At 42.3% G+C, this 20042-nt stretch overlaps 1 protein-coding gene across 18 annotated transcripts in view; it reads left to right on the top strand.

Annotated features, from left to right (window-relative positions):
- FREM1 (FRAS1 related extracellular matrix 1) overlaps positions 1-20042 on the top strand; it is a 185816-nt gene that overhangs the window by 138112 nt on the left and 27662 nt on the right. For 12 of the 18 annotated variants that reach the window (XM_040481274.1, XM_040481269.1, XM_040481278.1 and 9 more), the window contains 3 exons: positions 1142-1337; positions 6176-6440; positions 13924-14338. In XM_040481274.1, coding sequence (XP_040337208.1) covers positions 1142-1337; positions 6176-6440; positions 13924-14338 — 876 coding nt within the window. Of the gene's footprint in view, positions 1-1141; positions 1338-6175; positions 6441-13873; positions 14339-20042 lie in introns of those variants that run through there. The other 6 variants (XM_040481277.1, XM_040481283.1, XM_040481282.1 and 3 more) reach the window with 6 other exon arrangements.

Here is a 20042-nt window from a genome sequence, read left to right as displayed (position 1 = left end):
TTAAGGCTGACTCTCTTCCTCTTTGGGGGCTTGCAAAGATTTTCGTCAAATCAAAGCTGGCATTTGGGAGTGCAGATGGGGAATTGTATGGAGATGGGAGATAGCAAAAGATATCTTCTTCTGTATTTGCTTTCTCAGAAAAGATTACAAGAGAGAAAAGTTAAATAGAATTGCAGGCTGTCCAGTTTAAAACTCCAAGGAGACTGTTTTAAAAAATGAAACTTGCAAACAGATCTTAGGTGGAAACACATAATGAGCTTGATTGTTACAATATAACTAACTTTCACCCAGTGAACACTAGGACAGAACATACCTCTGTAGAAACATCAGATGAGCAGAAATATTAAAGAGGAGGAAACTTGATCAAATAGGATAGAAAGGGAAGGGGTAACACAATGAAGGGAGGACAGGACAAAGCATTTTTTTGCTAGGAATTTAGAATCTGTGGAATGACGAGTCAAAGGAAAGAAAAACAAACAAACAAACAAACAAGGTTTCACATTTTTATTTTAATCTCTTAAACGAGACAAGGAAAAGCACAAGTTAATATGGTAGAGTAAATTTGTAAGATGACATTTTTCTTGAATTATGTCAGGTAACTTTTATGAGCTATTGTTAGGGAAAGCTAACTGGGAGTAAATACATCCATTCTATTTTTTTTTTTTCTATTTCAGATTAGTCCAGTGATAAACAAGTTTGAAAAAAAAAATAGGCTTGATTAATTGTACAATGATAGGACCTAGGGAAAAAAAAGAAGGAAACCTCAAATGAAACACATTTAATTTTTAAAGAATCAATTTCAGAAGCTCGATTACCCACCTGCTCTCATTCATTGGAATATTCAATCAGCTATGATTGCTTATGATAAATACCTTGGAAGTGGCACTGCTGTTGAATTGCCACACGACTGTCAAAAATCCTTTAGTTGAAGGTAGTTCTTTCCCCAAGGTCTTAATTTGTTTTAATATATTTCTTTGAAAGGAAAAAAAATAAGGTAAAATGGCAAAAAAAAAAAATTGCATCTGGAGATTCCCTGAAATATCATTTATATTGGAGGTTTACAGGGGACATGGAAAATGTCCGCTAACACAGCTTGGAAGGAAAACACCATGGGCGGCTGACTAACTCTGGCACCTTTCAGCTAGGGAGGGACTGGGTCCCTCTCCACCCTGGCATGAAGTGCACTCAGGAGGACGTCGATCTGAACTTGCTGAGATACACACACACCGGGGCGATGGACTCCCAGAACCGAGACAGCTTTACCTTCTACCTCTGGGATGGTGACAACAGGTCACCGGCATTTGACTGTCACATCACCATCAAGGATATGGGAAAAGGTAAAAAAGCATCTCTATCAGGGTTATTGGTCCGAAATGAGCTGCTGGAAACACTGAAATGTTTTTTTTGTTGTTGTTGTTGTTGTTTTTTTTTTTTTAATTTTTTTTTCCCAACGTTTATTTATTTTTGGGACAGAGAGAGACAGAGCATGAACGGGTAAGGGGCAGAGAGAGAGGGAGACACAGAATCGGAAACAGGCTCCAGGCTCTGAGCCATCAGCCCAGAGCCCGACGCGGGGCTCGAACTCACGGACCGTGAGATCGTGACCTGGTTGAAGTCGGACGCTTAACCGACTGCGCCACCCAGGCGCCCCAACACTGAAATGTTTTCAACTACCTTCCTTCTTTCCTTCCTTCTCCCTCCTTCTGTCTTCCTCCCTCTCTCCTTTCCTTTTTGCCTTCTGTCCTTTGTACCTAAAATTCCATCATTTATGATTTGCTTCTTTGACTCCTCACCCACTTTGCCTGGGAGCTACGGGGTTCATGACAGAAGTCCTTCTGTTTGTTATTTTTAGTTATTTTAAAGAGCCTATTGGAAATCCAACCTTGCCCACAAGATGGCTGCACGGGCTGCTTAAAACAGTCAGGGTTTTCTGCTATACGTGGAAGTTTACCAACTCCATGTGATAACTCTAATTTTATCGCCCAGAAGTGAATTATTACTTGAAAATGAAGTTTCATGGGAAAAGCATTTCCAATATAATAATAAAAAAGGAAATATAAATATATTTTAAGATTGAAAAATTATAAAAAGGAACTTTGTCATCGAAAAGGTTAGGCTGTTGCTCTTTTGGCCTTGAAAGTGCTGATACAGACTCTTTTAGGGGCAAGGGAGAGCATGATGAGATACTAAGCTTCTCTTGAATTAAGCAACCATTTGTATAATAGGACTCAGCAGTGTATAAATGGTAGCAGGAGGAAGGTGAAAAGAATACTGGAAAGGAAGTTCAACAGGGCAAAGTGTAAGCCCTTCGTGCCTAGCTGTCACTACCCCATAATTTTGCTTAGAGTTTACGTGAAGATGGTAAGTCCATTTCTTGTTCCTCTGTATAGTCCCAGAATCTCTGTATTTCTAGGACCAAGCATATTCTCGAATCTCCAGTACGTTCTTGAATGACCGAATGCTTCCTTTTTTGCCTTGCTGCCAGGAAGCTCTGAGTGCGGTGTAAACCTTACATCGGGTGTGTGATAGAATTACAATTGCCCTGAATCTTTCCTCTTTTTAATTTCAGTCAGCTTGATTGATTTTAAGAAGTTTTTTGGGGAATATAAATTAACATATTTCATTTGCTTGTTTCCTGATCATAAAAGACGTTCCTTGAAGATGTCCAGTAGGTAACCCTCAGATAAGCTAGACACATTTCTTTCTCTCTGCAAAAGTAAGGCTACTGCGTTCATCATAAATATATGTCCAGGCAAAATATAATGCAAGTACTCTATTAGCGCAGACAGCTAACGTACTAGGACAGCCTGCCCTTGGCTAAGCGCGGCACATTCGTGAGGGCGGAGGACGGTTCTGTCCTACCCAGCCATCTAGGGGTTTTTTCCAACTGGAGATTCCTTCATCTCTGAAGCCCTCGGAATCCCTCTGGAAGTGAAACATGGAGGGAAATGAGAGGTTGCCTGTCCTAGGCGTGGAAGTACCTGTCTTCGACACATCCCAGGGGTGGAATCACAGTCATGCACCACATTAAGAGAGGCCGGGCAGTAGAAACTCTAAGTGATGTGCCCAGGATGGAGAGGAAATGAGGCTGGTGAGCCCCTGGTCAGTCTCTGCTATGACTGACGTGGGATTCTCTCATCTTTTTTTAAGTTTACTTTATGTATTTTGTTGGGGGGTGGGGCAAGAGAGAGACTGACTCTCAAGCAGGCTCCACACTCAGTACAGTGCCCCAGGTGGGGCTCAATCCCATGAGATCACAACCTGAACCGAGATCAGGAGTTGGACGCTTAACCAGCTGAGCCACCCAGCTGCCAATGTGGGATTATTTTCTTTCTTCTTTTTAAAAAAAAAAAAAATTTTTTTTAACATTTGTTTATTGTTGAGAGACAGAGATGGGGCGCCTGGGTGGCGCAGTCGGTTAAGCGTCCGACTTCAGCCAGGTCACGATCTCGCGGTCCGTGAGTTCGAGCCCCGCGTCAGGCTCTGGGCTGATGGCTCAGAGCCTGGAGCCTGTTTCCGATTCTGTGTCTCCCTCTCTCTCTGCCCCTCCCCCGTTCATGCTCTGTCTCTCTCTGTCCCAAAAATAAATAAAAACGTTGAAAAAAAAATTTTTATTGTTGAGAGACAGAGAGACACAGAGCATGAACAGGGGAGGGGCCGAGAGATGGAGAGACACAAAAATCTGAAGCAGGCTCCATGCTCTGAGCTGTCAGCACAGAACCTGATGTGGGGCTTGAACCCACAAACCACGAGATCATGACCTGAGCCGAAGTTGGACGTTTAACTGACTGAGCCACCCAGGTGCCCCGGGATTATTTTCTAAAAGGATTTGTGAACACTTATATCAAACAGATACATTACCCTATCAGCATTTGCCAAAGTTCCGAATTTCTTCTCTTTGTTTTTTTTTTTTAACATCATGATATGTTTTATATCTACACAGTGTTGTATTCTTATTTTATTTATTTATTTATTTATTTTTACCTAGTGTGAGTTTTCTCAAGTTGTTAGCATAACTTTATGACCGTAATTGTTCATCTCTAAAGAAAACTACACTGAATAATCACACGAAGCCATAAATCTGATATTGAGCATTTGGGTTATCTCCACTGGGGAGCGATTGTAAATAACATCAGGCCTTCCATTGGTTCTGTGTCTTGTGGTTCGCACACTGGCAAAAGTGATGTGGAGATCTCTGAGAGAAACTTAAAGGGACATGGTCTGTAGTTGGCCCCAAACCACACTCTGCCATCACAGTGCTGAAAACCTGTAATGAGGATAAGCCCAGATGCTCTTTCTCCCTTCAGATCCACCTTCCGCTTCTACTCCTTGGGTCATTTTTGTGTCCTCAGCTTTGTTCATTCTTCTGCTCCCTTGATATGTTCTTCTTGACCCCCATGGGGCAAGCCTCATCTGGGACTCAGGTTTCAATTTACAGTTAGGATGGGTTTTCATTCTCCATTGCACTTATGTTGGATAGCACTTTGAGTTAAAAGCACAATAATATACCAAAAGACCAATTTTATCATCTGAAACAGAGTTTCTCAGTCTTAGCGCTATTGACGTTTGGGGATAGATAATTCTTTATTGTAATGGACCTTCTTGGGCATTATAGGAAGTTTAGAAGCATCTCTGGCGTCTACCTATTAGAAGCCCATAGAAACCCCCAGTTATAACCACCACAACTGTCTCTAGACATTGCCAAATGTCCCCTGGAGGCCTAAACTGCCACTCATTGAGAACCACTGGTCTAGTTGTACCTCCTTGCTATTTTATTTATTTATTTTTTTTGTTTCCTCATGGGACTGAATGTCTTTTCAAATTTTATTGACAATTGTGTTTTTAAATGTAGAAATGGCTTGGCATTTACTTCACACGTACATCCTTTTGGACATTCATTCTTTTCGTGCTGATATTTAAGAGCTGCGATATTGTACAGAAAAGCAGCAAAATAATCTAGGGTTCAAGTTTGTGTTCTTGAGTCAGATGGCTTGAGCATAAATTCTATCTCTACCTCTTATTACATGTATCATTGTTAGCAAGTTGGTTAGCATTTCTATACCTTAGTTTCCTCATTTAGAACCTGGGGAATATTATAATACGCTACATCGCAGTTGATGTGAAGGTGAAAAAGCCTTACCCCTGTGCCTGACACAAAGTAGAAAGCTCAATATCTGTGTTGTGATCATTTTTTAAATGAATGAGGTGAACAAAACTGGATTATAATCCTTAGTTTGTAAAGGTGCACCATTAGTCCCCATGTGACCCTCTTCTACGTCACTCATTTATACAATTTGTTCGCTCATTCATTTATTCTCTTTGAAATACATAATACGCTCCTGTGCAACCGCCATACAATTCAAGGACTGGAACATTAACAGTAATAAACACCTACCTATGTGCTCTTCCCACCCTCCAGAGAGAACCGTCCTCCTGAATTCTGTGTCCATATTCTGACTTTTGTGTATCGTTTTCTGGGATGTGCTCAGGCAGCTAACCATCGTCAGCAAGCTACGTCTGTGCTGTTGCACGTAGCGGTAGTTCACTCATTTTGCTACCGTACACGATTCAGCTGTCTGATTAGACTCTGGTTTGTTTACAGATTTACCTTTTGCAAAGGCATTTGGGTTGTCCCCAGCACTTTCCATTGCGGCAGGGTTGCCCTGGCTGGCCTGGTCCATGTCTCCTGGGTGCCGGAGCGCGCATTTCTCTCCAGGACACAGCTGGAGTGGAATCGGGGGTCAAGACGTCTGTGACTATTCTACTCTTTACAAAATAATGCCAAACGTGTGCCAATTTACATTCCTACCAGAATCGTGTGCAAGATTGTACACCCTCTTCAATGCTTGGTATCACCAGAATCCTAAACGTTTGCAAATCAAGGAGTTACGAGATGGTTGTAACTTACTGTGATCTTGATTTGTATTTCCACAATTATTTATGAGACCGACCTTCTTCTTTGCGTCTTTATTTGGCCATATGTGTTTCCCCTGCTGTGTCCTATCTGCTCTTGTCTTTTGCCTCATTCTTTCATTACTCGTGATTATATAAACCTTTCTATGCCATATTAGTTTTGATTTCTGCCATTTGGCCTTTGCTTTTTACCTTTACCTTGGACTTTTTTTTTTTTTTTTTTTTTATTTGGGTCTTGACCGCAAGCTCTTCTGCTCTGCAGGTGACATTGTCATCCTTGCAAAACCGCTTGTGGTGTCTAAAGGTGAGCGAGGTTTCTTGACGACCACCACTCTCCTTGCAGTGGATGGAACAGACAAACCCGAGGAACTGCTCTACATCATCACTTCCGCTCCGCGGTATGGCCAGGTCGAATATGTCCGCTATCCTGGAGTCCCCATTGCAAGCTTCAGCCAAATGGACATAGCAGGACAGACAGTCTGTTATGTACATAAAAGCAAGGCGGCTGTCTCCCATGATACCTTCAGGTGAGCCCCAAGGAAACTTTTCAGAACCCCTTCCCTGGGTTAATGCTTAGAAAGACAAAAGGTGGCAGAAAATAAGTTCTCTTCCAACTCTGGTATTGCTCTGGTCTTCTACTGCCGAGATGCATGAAAATATGCAATTAAAAGGACAACGGCAAAGCAAGATATTAGGGCTGTCGTTTAAAAATAAAGCACATCTAAATGCCAGCTGTTCTAGGAGGAATGTGAAGACCGGAGATCCCAGGTAAAGAGAGACATAGAAAACTAATTTACTGCTTTTTTGGAGTATCTTTTTCTATCTGAGGAAAGGTATTTAGTAAACATTTGGCAAAAGCAGACACTGCCTTTTGACACGATGTGTTCCAGGAACTATATCATAAATCTGTTGTCATAAAGTGGATCATGTTTCCCCATAGAAACAGTGTTATGGGGCGGGGGGGGGGGGGGGGCTGCTGTGTACCCGTTCAAGAATTCTGTATCAAACACATCATTGGAGTGAAAAACAATCTGGTGCAAAGACAAAGATCCAACATTAATGAAAGTCTGCACTCATTTAAAATATTGAAATCTGTTTCCAGTCACATAAAGCAAGACAAACTCTAGAGAATTTAGCAGTTCTCAAAGCTGGCTGAACTCAAGGTCCTTGATAGAAATCCAGATGCCCAGGCCTGGGATGAGAGTCTAGAAATCTTGGACTAGCCTTTGGGGGAATCATGCTACATAGGCATTCCTGAGTTTTACCAATTAAAATGGAGGCCCTGAGGGCATTTGCCCATATATGAAGAGCTTCTGACACCCGGTACAATTTTCACCAAGTCAGAATACAGCCTTCAATGGGGCGCCTCGCTGTCTTCAGTCAGAAAAGCATGTGACTCTTGATCTTGGGGTCGTGAGTTCGAGCCCCACGTTGAGTGTAGAGATTACATAAAAATAAAATCTTAAAAAACAAAAAGGATACACCCTTCAAAAGAGCACTATCACTCATGTAAATGTAACATACTCCCATGTTATTCATTGGGTTCCCGTAAGTTATCAAGTGCACTGATACACGCATGCTCAAACACTACTCTCCTCTGTCATACATTCTCTCTAAATTCAATATGTCTGCTATACTAAACATTGTTTCAATGTCAGTAAAGATGTCTTTGCTTGAGATGACTGGGATAGTCAGCTGTTAAAAAATTGGGGGAAGTTTGAACTAACAGAATCTTTTTTTTTTTCTTTTGACAAATGTCCTTAACAAGCAGATAATCGTTTGGTTGATCAATTTCTAAATAACAGTTCCGTGTTTGAGTGTTGCTAGGCACTAGCCAAAGCATCTTATGTGTGGATTCCTTTTTATGCCGGTTCTTTTGCTCCGGAAGTGGTATAGTTTTAAGACCACTCTGTGGTCAACTCACACATCCTCCAGTGCTCTGGTGTCCTTTTTGTGAAAGGGACTGATGTGCACAGTACGTGTTTCATGGGAGTAGTGGGAGGTTTCAGTGAGTTTATGCGTGTAAAGTACTTATAAAAATATGTGGCACACAGGAAGAATTAAATAAGTATTAGCTGCTCTTATGGTTATTATTATCATTGTTATTGCTACTGTTATCATTATTTACTATATTCTTTCCTTGGCTCCCTTTTCCTGCCAGTCTTTACAATACCAAGCTTATTCTTGAAGGAGGAAAGAAATGACAAAGAAGAACAATGATTGTTCTTTTTTTCCTGGTTACGTATAGAGGTTGGGCGCTTCTTGGCTTAATTCATGTATAGCAGATTCAGGGCCTATAGTTTTACACCCATTTCTGGAACGGCTTGCTCCTTTCCATTCCCCCTTTCCCCAGTCAGGACTCATGGGACAGTTTGCTGAAGACATTAATGACTCTTTGGAGAAACCAGTGACCCTGCGGGAGAAGCCAATGAGTGAATGCATCTAGATGTCCAGAAATCAAGCTTAGGTATTAATCAGATAGTGGTGATGAGCTGCAAACGAAAAAAAAAATGTCTGTGTGGGAGGACTGATGATACTCTAAAATTTTCCTAATTCACAGCCATAGAAAGTCATACTAGATGACATTTTAGAAATCATTTATCCTAGGGATTTTTAAAATATCTAGATCTTCAAGAGATTTACCAGGAGGACTGATAAAAACACATTCTTGGCTCTCACTCAAGAGAGGTGACTTTGCTAAATCCAGTCTTGGGTCAGGAATCTGTAATTTTAAAAGCATTGGGGGTGGGGGGGGCACCTGGGTGGCTCAGTCTGTTAAGCATCCAACTCTTGATTTCAGCTCAGTTTCATGATCTTGTGGTTCGTGGGTTTGAGTCCCATGTCTCAACAGTTTTTAACTGTTCCCCCGTGTTTTTAACAGTTCTTCAGTATTAACTGCTTTCCTTTTCAGCAGACAGTACTGGCTAAAAGGGGTCCTTTTAAATACACTTATTTAAATACAAGAGCGACTGATAGAAAGCAAAACAGTTAAGTCATACGCGTACAGGTACTACAAGAATATGGCAAAAAGGTGTTGTTTGAATGACTCAAGACTAGGAGAGAAGGGTTGGAAAACATTGAGGTGTAGGAAAGCTAGTATCGCTTGAATACCCGCAATACGTCAGGCAGGGTACTAGACTCTTTTTTGTCTCTCCTATCCTTTAAGCCTTACGCCACCGTCTCGAGATCTCGAGATGATTTGTTCCCATTTTTGGCATGAGAAAACCAAGGTTCCAAGAGGCATAGAGAGTCATAGAGGCATAGAGGCATAGAGAGTCATAGAGGCATAGAGGCATAGAGAGGCATAGAGAGTCATCTACATGGACACAAATGAGTATCAGAGCTGAATCTGGCCTCAGATCTCATTTTGAAGAGATTTCTCCATTGTACCAAAACTTCATGGAGAATATGCACCTGTGGGAAGAAATCTCCCCCATGTGTCGTTCTGATGTTTGGCCAGCAGTCTTACATATTTATGATGGAAGAGCCTAGCATCTGCCAAAGACCCATGTTTTAATCTTGTCGTTTCACCAGCCCGGACATGGGCTGCTGTGGTGTTTGTCAAGTGGAGCTAAACCAAAGCCGAAAGTCCGTCTTAATGAAAGTGTGACCGTGGCGCTTTTTAAAATATGAAACACACGCAGCCAATCTGATCACCTAAATTTACGTTGCTTGCTGTTGAACTTGGCAAGGAATTTGGCTGGGTAGAAGAGGGAAATTCTGCAGCAGAGGATTTTGCCTTTCCCCCTTCTCTTTTTAATGGAAGATACAGCAGGATTAATGAAATGGGGGAGTTTAATGGTCAGGTTTTACCTTCTGCAAAAGTATTTTGTGAATCATAAATTTCTCCTGCATTGTTTGGTGCTGCTGGCCTGGAAGAAAGATATGGCAGCACATGTTAGGACAGATGACACCAAGTGATTAGCAAGCTGACTTCAGCTGCTGGCAGTCGGGTACTAAAAGAACATGCTAATGTCCTCCATTTTGACATGCTGGCTGGACTTTTTTTTTTTTTTTTTTTTCTCCTTCGGAACTGGCTCTATTTATGATTCCATTTTTATCTTTTAAATGCCATGACAGATGGCAGATTCTTCAGCCAACTCGAGTGCCAGGAAATGCAGAAAGCCTGAAAGCACCCTGGTAATGGTGAAATCCGACCAGGCAGGCACCCCCAGACAAATAAGGAGAGCCATTCCCCAAATTTCACGAGAACCGTGGTCATCCTGGCTGCGTCTCTTCTCAGGGGGGCCTAATAAAGGAAGTTCAACAAAACGGATCCACAGAAGGAGCTGCTGCCTTGATATCGCCAGCTTCTTAACCTTGGGACGGATGCCATCATAGCCATGGCACGGTTGTTTGCAAACTTGAAAATGTATTTGGGAGGTTTCTTTGGCGGGGGTGGGGGTGGGGGAGAGCATTTGGAAGATCATCTGGTCAACCTTGGCAGACATGAACAGCAGTGACCTTGTTGCCCTTGTTCTGCTAGGCTTATTGTGACTGGGAAGCCAACCATGACCGTTCACCCTGTCTCCCTCTGACAACGTTTCTCTGCCCGTGACTAGTTTGCGTTGTTACTCGTGAAGGTGGCATGATGTGTTTGGCCCAGTCAGGGTCAGAAATGTCATCCTTTGCACCACTGGCTTATTAGCTTTCGGTCAGCACAGACAGCTGCCTCAGTGTCCCAGCTGGGAACACTGGCCTCGGTCGACATATTTCTTACTCTTATATGGTCCCTGGCTTGCTTGCCGTCATTCCCATCTGTCTGATGGCAGGCTGCCGATTTCCGACATGGTCAGATCCCCATCATCAGGCAGGGAGGAGTCTGACATGGACAGCCTGAACCGCAAGACAACGTCAGTGTCCTCACACGGGTCATGCGTTTGTAGATAACCGCGGCTGTCCTGAGACTGAGCTTTGAGGTGTTTTCAGAACTCACTCTCCAGGGAGGAAAGTCAGAATGCCCCCCTGTGACTCACTCGAGTCCCCTTTGAACTCCCTTTCTACTGATCCCCATCTCTCCCCTCCTTTCCCCTTTCTTCTCCACCCATCTCTGACAGGGTGCTTTTAATGGGTCACAAATTCTTTAATTCCACTATTTATATGAAAAACGCGTGTCCTTTGGCTTAAATTTGTGCTAAACCATAAACAGCTGACTTAAAACTTCCCAGAAGAGTGTATTTTTGAGATAGGGATCGGGTAGGGAATAGAGAGCCACTTTATTTGAAATGGGAGGCATGAAACATATTTCTGGAGGGGGGAGAGTGGAAAAAAAAGACAAATTGGAGGCCCAGAGGGAATTACGGCCACCTTGCTTGACTTGGGGTCAGATGATAGGCTCCAGGGAGGAAACCTGAAAAAGTAACAGGTAAACAGTGGAATAAAAGCATAATTCCAAGAAAGGCATTCCCTGAGAAACAGATCGTGATTTTTATCTTAAAAACACCTATCACTTGACATCTGAAACTGTCAAGGTGACTACAAAGTACAAGCCGAAGAGCACACAGATAGTTTTCCGGGTGCGTTTCTGTTTGCTTTTTCAAAAATAACGAATTTTGCAAACACTCATGAGCCAGCAGTGACATTGCCCTATTGGCTTAGAACACATTTAGCAAACGTTTAGCTTTGCAAAAGAAAAGCTGCTTGTTTTATTTTAAGGAAAACTAGGCAATTTTACTCAATCTGCAATTCTAAAGTTACGGCCTTTATTCAGACTGTAAAAATAATGCTATGGAGAAAAAAAAACCAGGTTTTATTCTTTGCAAATCGAGGTGTGTGAAATGTCAAAAGTCTGCTTTATTTGTAATATTCCACTTGGCAATTTCACTTAGCAAAACGGGATAGATCCTTTTCCTGTGCATCATGTCATATTTTCTTGGGAGGCAGGCTTATCAACTAGATAATTAGAAAGCTCAAAATTTGAGCTTAGCCTTCAGAGTAAAATCTGTGCTCAGCCAAACCTCTCTTCTTTTCCTTTTCGTCCAGCTGCTCCTTTTGCTGAACCCTTTGCCTCAGGCAGGCTGAGGCTGTTGTGCTCCTACAACCTGGTTTCAGGTTCTTTCCTATTCAGAAGCAAAGCAAACTGAAAATAAACTGAGGGTAGATGGGGGGGGGGGGAGGGAGGGGAGGGTGGGTGAGGGGCATTGAGGAGGGCACCTGTTGGGATGAGCACTGGGTGTTGTATGGAAACCAATTTGACAATAAATTTCATATTAAAAAAAATAATAAAAATAATGGAAAAAAAAGCAAAGCATCAACCCTTAAGCCCTGAAGGACAAGACACATTTTTACAAAGAATAAAGAACTTATGAGTCAAATTCATCAGATTAGTAAAATAAATAGAAACCTCATATCTTCTCTCATTAAAAAGAAACCTCCAAAGAAAATTCTTATATAATTTAATGTTATATTCTGCTAAAACATTCTTCTTAGAGATTTTTACATCCGTGGAATGCAAGAGTGTCTCCTCCATGCATATTCCTAGCAACCACGGTACGTGGAGAAAAATTGATAGCTACAACTCCATGATTATTTCGCAGTATATTTCCTGAGTCTATGGTACATTTGTGAGTTACATTTGAGAGTAGTGGTTTCCTAATATTTTGGAGTTGCCACAGCGTGTTCGCTCTGCTTAATTTCATGATACTCTCAGTCGCCCTCCAAATCAAACTTACACATCGACACATTCTAAAGATCACTTCCGTTAGTTTTACTTTGACTTTGGCAGTGGTGGGTGGAATGTGGTTTAGTGATCAATAAAATCAAAAGCACATTAGGGTATCATACGTCCAAGGTCATGTGAGAGATTTTGCTTACTTTGAATTGATATCATTTGAGCTTTCTCTTCATCATTTTGCAGTGGCACTCAGGTACACCAGTCTGGTTTTGTGGTCTATTAAACTGGCCCGTATTAAAAACTCTGCAAGAGCAGAAGGTGTAGGGTCCAACGACCTGGTTCTAATCCCAGCTCTGCTTCCTACCTGCCTTACAATCTCCTACTACATTCTTTACTTTCTGCTATAAATTTTTTTCTTTAAATCAGGAAGGTAATTTTTGTCTAGCATAACTCCCATATATACTGTAAGGGGAAAATGTAGACGCACAAGAAAAAATGTAAGGCATTAGAACATCACATGATATTTTAGAGCGGGATGGTCCTTTGCAATTGTCTGGTCCATCTTTTAGTTTACAGAAGAGTGAAGATGAGGCCCAGGAAGGGGAGAGGGGTTACGCTCATAGCTGAGTCATGTGACTTGCCCATGAGAAATTTACCATGAAAATACATGGGTAAAATGAAATAGCCAAAATGAGCCACTGGATTGGCCCCCCAATTATCAGTCTTAAAAGCTTGGCCCATTAAATGCCTACAAGTAAAATACAGTTGCAAAATTATGAATATGTAAAATGGGTCTACTCTTCAGACTCATGCAGTGGGTCTACTGGTATGTGAAATTCCTATGTAGGAAAGGAATTCTACTAAATACTGACTATACTGAATACTGATGAGCCTGAGGAATACCACTGGCAGAATTAGCCTACTCTATCACATGAGTCTGCCACCAATGTTTTTTTTAAGTTTATTTAGAGAGAGAGAGGGAAGGGAGAGCACATGTAAGTGGGGAATGGGCAGAGAGAGAGGGAGAGAGAGAATCCCAAGCAGGCTCCACACTATCAGCACAGAGCCTGACCCAGGGATCCATCTGAGAAACTGTGAGATCACGACCTGAGTCAAAATCAAGAGCCAGATGCTTAACTAACTGAGCCACCCAGGTGCCCCTGCCACCGACATTGTTGAGATAATACGTTTGGGTGTAGTATGTACGTAGTTTATGTGTTACCTAGTGACTGGTTTAATGGCTAAAACGGCATCCTTCTGAAAGATCTGCCCTTGAGCTTTCCTTTGAGCCCCGACAGAACATGTCCTTGAGTAAAGGTGTGAATTGTTATCATTTCATTCCGGTAGATGGTGACACAAGATCCCATGCTGAAGGCTGCCTTGCCTCTCTTTGCCAGATTCATTGTCAGCAATGGGCTGCAGACCAAACAGGGGGTGTTTGAGATCACACTGGAGACGGTGGACAGAGCCTTACCCGTGGTGACCAGGAACAGGGGGCTGAGACTGGCCGAGGGGTCCACGGGCCTGCTTTCCCCTGACCTCCTCCAGCTGACTGACCCTGACACCCCAGCGGAGAACCTCACCTTCGTGTTGGTCCGGCTCCCACAACATGGCCAGCTTTACCTGCGGGGGACAATGTTGCTTCGGCACAACTTTACTCAGAAGGACGTGGACAGCAGGAATGTGGCCTACAGGCACTTGGGAGGGGACTCCCAGGTTGACTGCTTTACTTTTGTGGCCACAGATAGGACAAACCAAGGCTTTATTGTGGATGGGAGAGTGGGACAAGAACCTGTTACATTCACCATCCAGGCAAGTATGACAAATCCCCGGTTCATTGCCACAGGTGTAGAGAAAACAACTTTGGGAAGAATTATTTCCTCCTTCCCTTCCTTCTTTTATTCACCTGTGTGCCGTGCAGTGTCTTTACAGCATGCCAGGCACTAAGCAAGGCACCAGGCGTATTAATACGGACAAGACAGATGTGGTCCCCACATGCCAACTAATGACCAGGAGTCCGTGGTAGGACAGAAAGGAGCAGGAAACATGGGCTTTGGAGTCAGACTTGACTGGGTTGGAATTTCTATTTGCCATTTATTAGCCGTGTGACATTACGAGAGTCTTTTGACTCTTCGAACTCAGCCTTTCTTCTTTGAAAACCATGCCTTACAGCATCATGGTATCCAAGGCGCTGGTATATTGCCTGAAATATATTAGATACTCAATATCTTGTAACTAGTGTTGTAATATCTAACTGTACTATTACGGTGGTGCTTATTGGTCCACATCAGCTGCTGGCATTTTAACGGTTTTCGATTAAACATATGAAAACATACAAGGCAGCATCAATAGGACACATGAAATGATGATGAGAGACATAATTGCAGCAGTTACAAGTTCTGGAGTGTTAACTGTAGGGCAGGCCCACTTTACGTAAATCTCATTTCCTTCTCATGAAAGGGGAAATTTTATCGTTTCCATTTAATAGGTGTTCGGAAATTCACAAGTTAAATACCTTGATCGAAACCAAATGAGGACCTCTAGTCTTTCTGATCCTAAATTCTGTGTCCTTTCTCTGGCACTACTCTGCCACATTTATGTGCCTATCAGGATGATTTTGGGAGGGCATCATGTGTTTTTCTTTTTTTACTCAAAACACATCAAGCATGTTCTGTTTCTTAAACCCTTGAATCCACTCTCTTGGGATATAGTTTATCCTGTTCTACACACTTCCACCCACTGTAAGAAAGCTAAATCTGTGTGTTACTTCAGGATACCTTCTGATTATGCAAAATAATAATTTTCCCTTGCTCTTTAGTCCCTGTGTTGGTCAGGATTTTCCAGAGAAAGAGCGCAGACAGGATGTATTATATAGAGAAAAGGAGAGAAAAAAGAAAGAGAAAAATATTTGTTTTTGGAAATTGGCTCACAATTGTGGGGTCTGACATGTCCAAAATCTGCAAGGCAGGCCGGGAGGATGGACACTTCATCAGGAATTGATGTTGTGGTCTCCATCCCAAAGGCAGTCTGGAGGCAGAATTGCTTCGTATCTAGGGGACCTCAGTCTTGTCTCTGTAGGTCTTCACCAGATTGGATAAGTCCTACCCACACTATGGAGGGTAATCTGCTTTACTCAAAGTCAACAGACTGAAATGTCAACCACAACTAAAAAATACCTTCACGGCAACATCTCGCCTGCTGTTTGACCAAACGAGCATCGTAGCTAGCAACCTTGACGTATAAAATTAACCATCGCAGTCTCTATCTAAGGTGGGATTTGAGTAGAAAGGTGGTGAGCCATGATGATGTGGAGTGGTTGCTGGATAAGTCTTTGTCTCTAGGGAGGTCCAGAAAATGTCCTGAAATTATGATGCACTGGGGGGAGAGAGAAGGTACTGATATCATTGACACAGCGTGAAAGAAGTACTTTCTCTTTTTTTTTTTTTTATTTATTTTTTTTAACGTTTATTTATTTTTGGGACAGAGAGAGACAGAGCATGAACGGGGGAGGGGCAGAGAGAGAGGGAGACACAGAATCGGAAACAGGCTCCAGGCTCTGAGCCATCAGCCCAGAGCCCGACGCGGGGCTCGAACTCACGGACCGCGAGATCGTGACCTGGCTGAAGTCGGACGCTTAACCGACTGCGCCACCCAGGCGCCCCAAGAAGTACTTTCTATGTAGTAACATTATGGTTTTTTTTAAATGATATGTTTTAATTGTTATTTGTCTCATCCCACTCTCCAGTCTATTAATATATTTTTTCCTGACCCCTGACTCCCGACTCCCCGCACTAGGTAGAGGAATGTCATTGTGCTGTCCAATCAGTAATACTTTTCCAGGTCTATTTGGCTGCAAATTTGCAGGAGTTATACATTCTAAGTACAGGCCTCAGAGTTCCTTCCTGCCCCCAGAGTAGAGAAGGAATAGGTAGTAGAATTTAGAAAAGCTATCAGAATTTAAATCAGTCCAGTCCCAACAACAACACTCATCTTACAGAACATGGTTATTATAAGAGGGTGATCTCTTGAAAGTTGCAGAATTTACTGATAGGAAAATGTTGGATATACGCTGTGAAGGTTCTTTTTCATACAAAGGACAAGGTTTCCTTTGCCAAAAAATACTATTATGTGTAGACAAGGAAAGCCTCAAACTTTCTCCCATAATTCTCCCGAATGTTCTGGTCTTTCTGAGCAGAGGGGTCAAACAGTTTAGGAAGTAAGTGACGGATGCCCCTCAGGCTCTTGCCTTTAAGAGCTTTTTTGGTAAGACAAATTAACGTCAACTACCACTGAGGCATGAGTTGGTCCAGATCAGTCCCCCAAGTGTGGGTATACTACCCTTAGGCTCCCAACCTGGGTAAGTGAGGGCAAAGCCACTGGGCTTCACAAGTGCAACACAGGTGCGTTTCACTGATATCAGCGTGCACAACCTGAACTTCACATTGTAGGAAATCATGTCAGTAACCAAGATACTGCTGTCTTGCTTCAGTATTTCTTGTACTCTTCCCTAAATGGGGACACACCCGGCAGTGAGTGGGAAAGGACCAGCGTTGCTGTTTTCTGTGGTTTATGCGTGTCTGAGATGATTTTTAGTGAATCCAAGACAAGTTATCAAAGGATATAGCCTTCTTTTCTTTAAAAAAAAATGTCTTGGGCTCCAATATTTTAAAATACTTCTGGTATGCTAAGCCAGAAGACCTGTTTTTGAAGAAACCAGAAGTTTAATGAGATTAGGGCAAGTAGGACCCAATACACAATAGGGGACCATGTAACCAGAGATTACTTTTTTTTTTATTTGAGAGAGAAAGTGTGAGTTGGGGAGAGGGGCAGAAGGAGAGAGAGAATCCCAAGAAGGTTCTCCACTCAGCTTGAAGCCTGATGCAGGGCTCAATCTCCCTACTGTGAGATCATGATCTGAGCCAAAATCAAGAGTTGGACACTCAACTGAATGAATCTCTGAGGTGCCCCCCAGAGCTTAAATATTAATGTGTATTTTTTTAAGTTTATTTATTTACTTTGAAAGAGACAGAGAGAGAGAGCTAGGTGGGGGGGACAGAGAGAGGGAGAGAGAATACCAAGCAGGTTCCACACTGCCAACGTGGAGCCCATTGTGGGGCTCAGACTCACAACTGTGAGACCATGACCTGAGCCAAAATCTAGAATCGGATGCTTGACCAACTGAGCCACCCAGGCTCCCCAAATATGAATATATTTTTTTAAAACAAATGATCACAACAGGCATTTATTCCTTTTGTAACACTTCCGTTTTTACAGAAAATATATTTAAAAAAAAAAACCATATCTACACTCAGCTGGTTATAATGTTGAGGATTTCTTACATGGCTTCAAGTATTTTTATTTTTCCTCGTCTGCCATTGACCGTCCCTCCCACTGGCCATCCTCGTTATAGGAGTTTCTCCCCCCAAAAGGCCATGATCATGATTTGACCCGCTCACCTCCCACCCAAGTGCATAACTCTGAGGTTGTTGTCCGCACTTTTTAGGAGAAGGGAACGACTGTAACTTTTGGAAATTGTTGCTTTTTTTGTTTATAAAGTAACTGTTTATTATAAAGAATTCATGAGCTGCAGAAAGGGACAAAAAAAAAAATCCTTCACAATCATACCACTCAAAGATAACTAATTTTATGAGGCACCTGGGTGGCTCAGTCAGTTGAGTGTCTGACTCTTGATTTCCGCTCAGGTCATGATCCCAGGGTCATGGGATGGAGCCCTGCATCAGGCTCCATGCTGAGTGGGGAGTCTGCTTAGGACTCTTTCTCTCTCCCTCTGCCCCTCCCCCACTTGTGCACTTTTTCTCTGAAGGATACTGTATTTCCTGTCAAGCATATTGCCTGTTTCCACTCTTCCTTATGTTACAAAAATTTCCTAATGTTATTAGATCTTTCTCAAAAACATAATTTTTAAAGGTTGACTAGCACTCAGTGACAGGTAGAGATGGTTTATAAATCTTCTGTTGGACTTCTATTTTGTGGAATTTCAAAATTGCTACTAAAAATTATATTTTAGTGAATATGTACACACATTTTTGTATAAATCTAATCATTTCTACAGGACATAAGAAAGTGAAAGTTTTGGATCAAAGTATATAAACATTTTTAATATATACATATACCAAATTTCTCTACAGAAAATTTTCACTAATTTGCACCGTTACCCGCAAAATACAAGAATGACTGTTTCCCCAAGTTACCAACATGATGTACGATTATTTTTTGAAAAATGTTTAATGTTTATTTATTTTTGAGAGAGAGACAGAGAGAGACAGAGACAGAGTGCGAGCGGGGGAGGAGCAGAGAGAGACAAAGACACAGAATCCGAAGCAGACTCCAGCTCTCTGAAGGTGCCAGCACAGAGCCCGACCTGGGGCTCAAACCCACAAACTGTGACATCACGACCTGAGCTGAAGTCGGAGGCTTAACCAACTGAGCTACCCCGGTGCCCCTGATTATTTTTGTTAATAATAAAAAAAAAACCTTGCCAACCTGAGAGGAAAAAAGATACTTGATTGTTACAAAACTCCATGTAGAAATACACCATGAAGCATGGTATTTCCCCCACCCAATTAAAAAAAAATGTTTTGGGGTGCCTGGGTGGCTCAGTCGGTTAAGCGTCCGACTTCAGCTCAGGTCACGATCTCGCGGTCCGTGAGTTCGAGCCCCGCGTCGGGCTCTGGGCTGATGGCTCAGAGCCTGGAGCCTGCTTCCGATTCTGTGTCTCCGTCTCTCTCTGTCCCTCCCCCATTCATGCTCTGTCTCTCTCTGTCTCAAAAATAAATAAACGTTAAAAAAAATGTTTAAAACAGGTTTGTACAAGTAAATGCTTACCGAATTTTGTCTATGTCTGTATGAACATATACATGAACAAAAATGGTATTACAGTCATCTCTTATTCTGCAACTTACTGGCTTTTTGTTTGTTTACCAGTTGACACTAAGTTGTGGAAATTGCTTGTTATCAGTTCCTTCTACCTCTGTTTTTTAAAATAGCTGAATAATAGCTTAATTATATCATACTGAACACAAAATAGAGAGAGAGTCTTGTCACAGCATTTATTCTTTACTTTGCTAGGGTGAACCAAGATTTACAATAGTATCCTTTTTGGGTAAGTGAAGTCGATAATTCACTGGCTAGGAGATCGTGTTCCTGTACCTGTTGTTTGGTATCAGTGGTGAACTGTGCTAATTGCTTCGAACTTGCTCCTTCCCTAACCTACAACGGTCGTTTGCAAGAGGGTCCAGCTTCATTCCATACCTGAAGGAGGCCCCCTGCAGTGTTTGAACCTATCCGCCTCTTTCACTCGTAGGTCATTGCCCCTTCACTATCTTCCCAAATGGAGTCTACCTGTTCAGTTGCCTGGTTCTCATCCTCAGTGGAACAAATACACAAATGCCTATAAATAAGCACCTTTCAGAGTGCCTGCGTGGCTCAGTCAGTGAAGCGTCTGGCTTTGGCTCAGGTCACGGTGTCACAGTTCATGAGTTCAAGCCCTGCGTCG

The sequence above is a fragment of the Herpailurus yagouaroundi genome, unplaced genomic scaffold (genome assembly GCF_014898765.1).
Source record: "Herpailurus yagouaroundi ecotype Mexico unplaced genomic scaffold, PumYag 160, whole genome shotgun sequence".
NCBI classification, from domain to species: Eukaryota; Metazoa; Chordata; class Mammalia; order Carnivora; family Felidae; genus Herpailurus; species Herpailurus yagouaroundi.
Note: the sequence above shows the minus strand (reverse complement) of the source record. Positions and strands in the feature narration are given on the sequence as shown.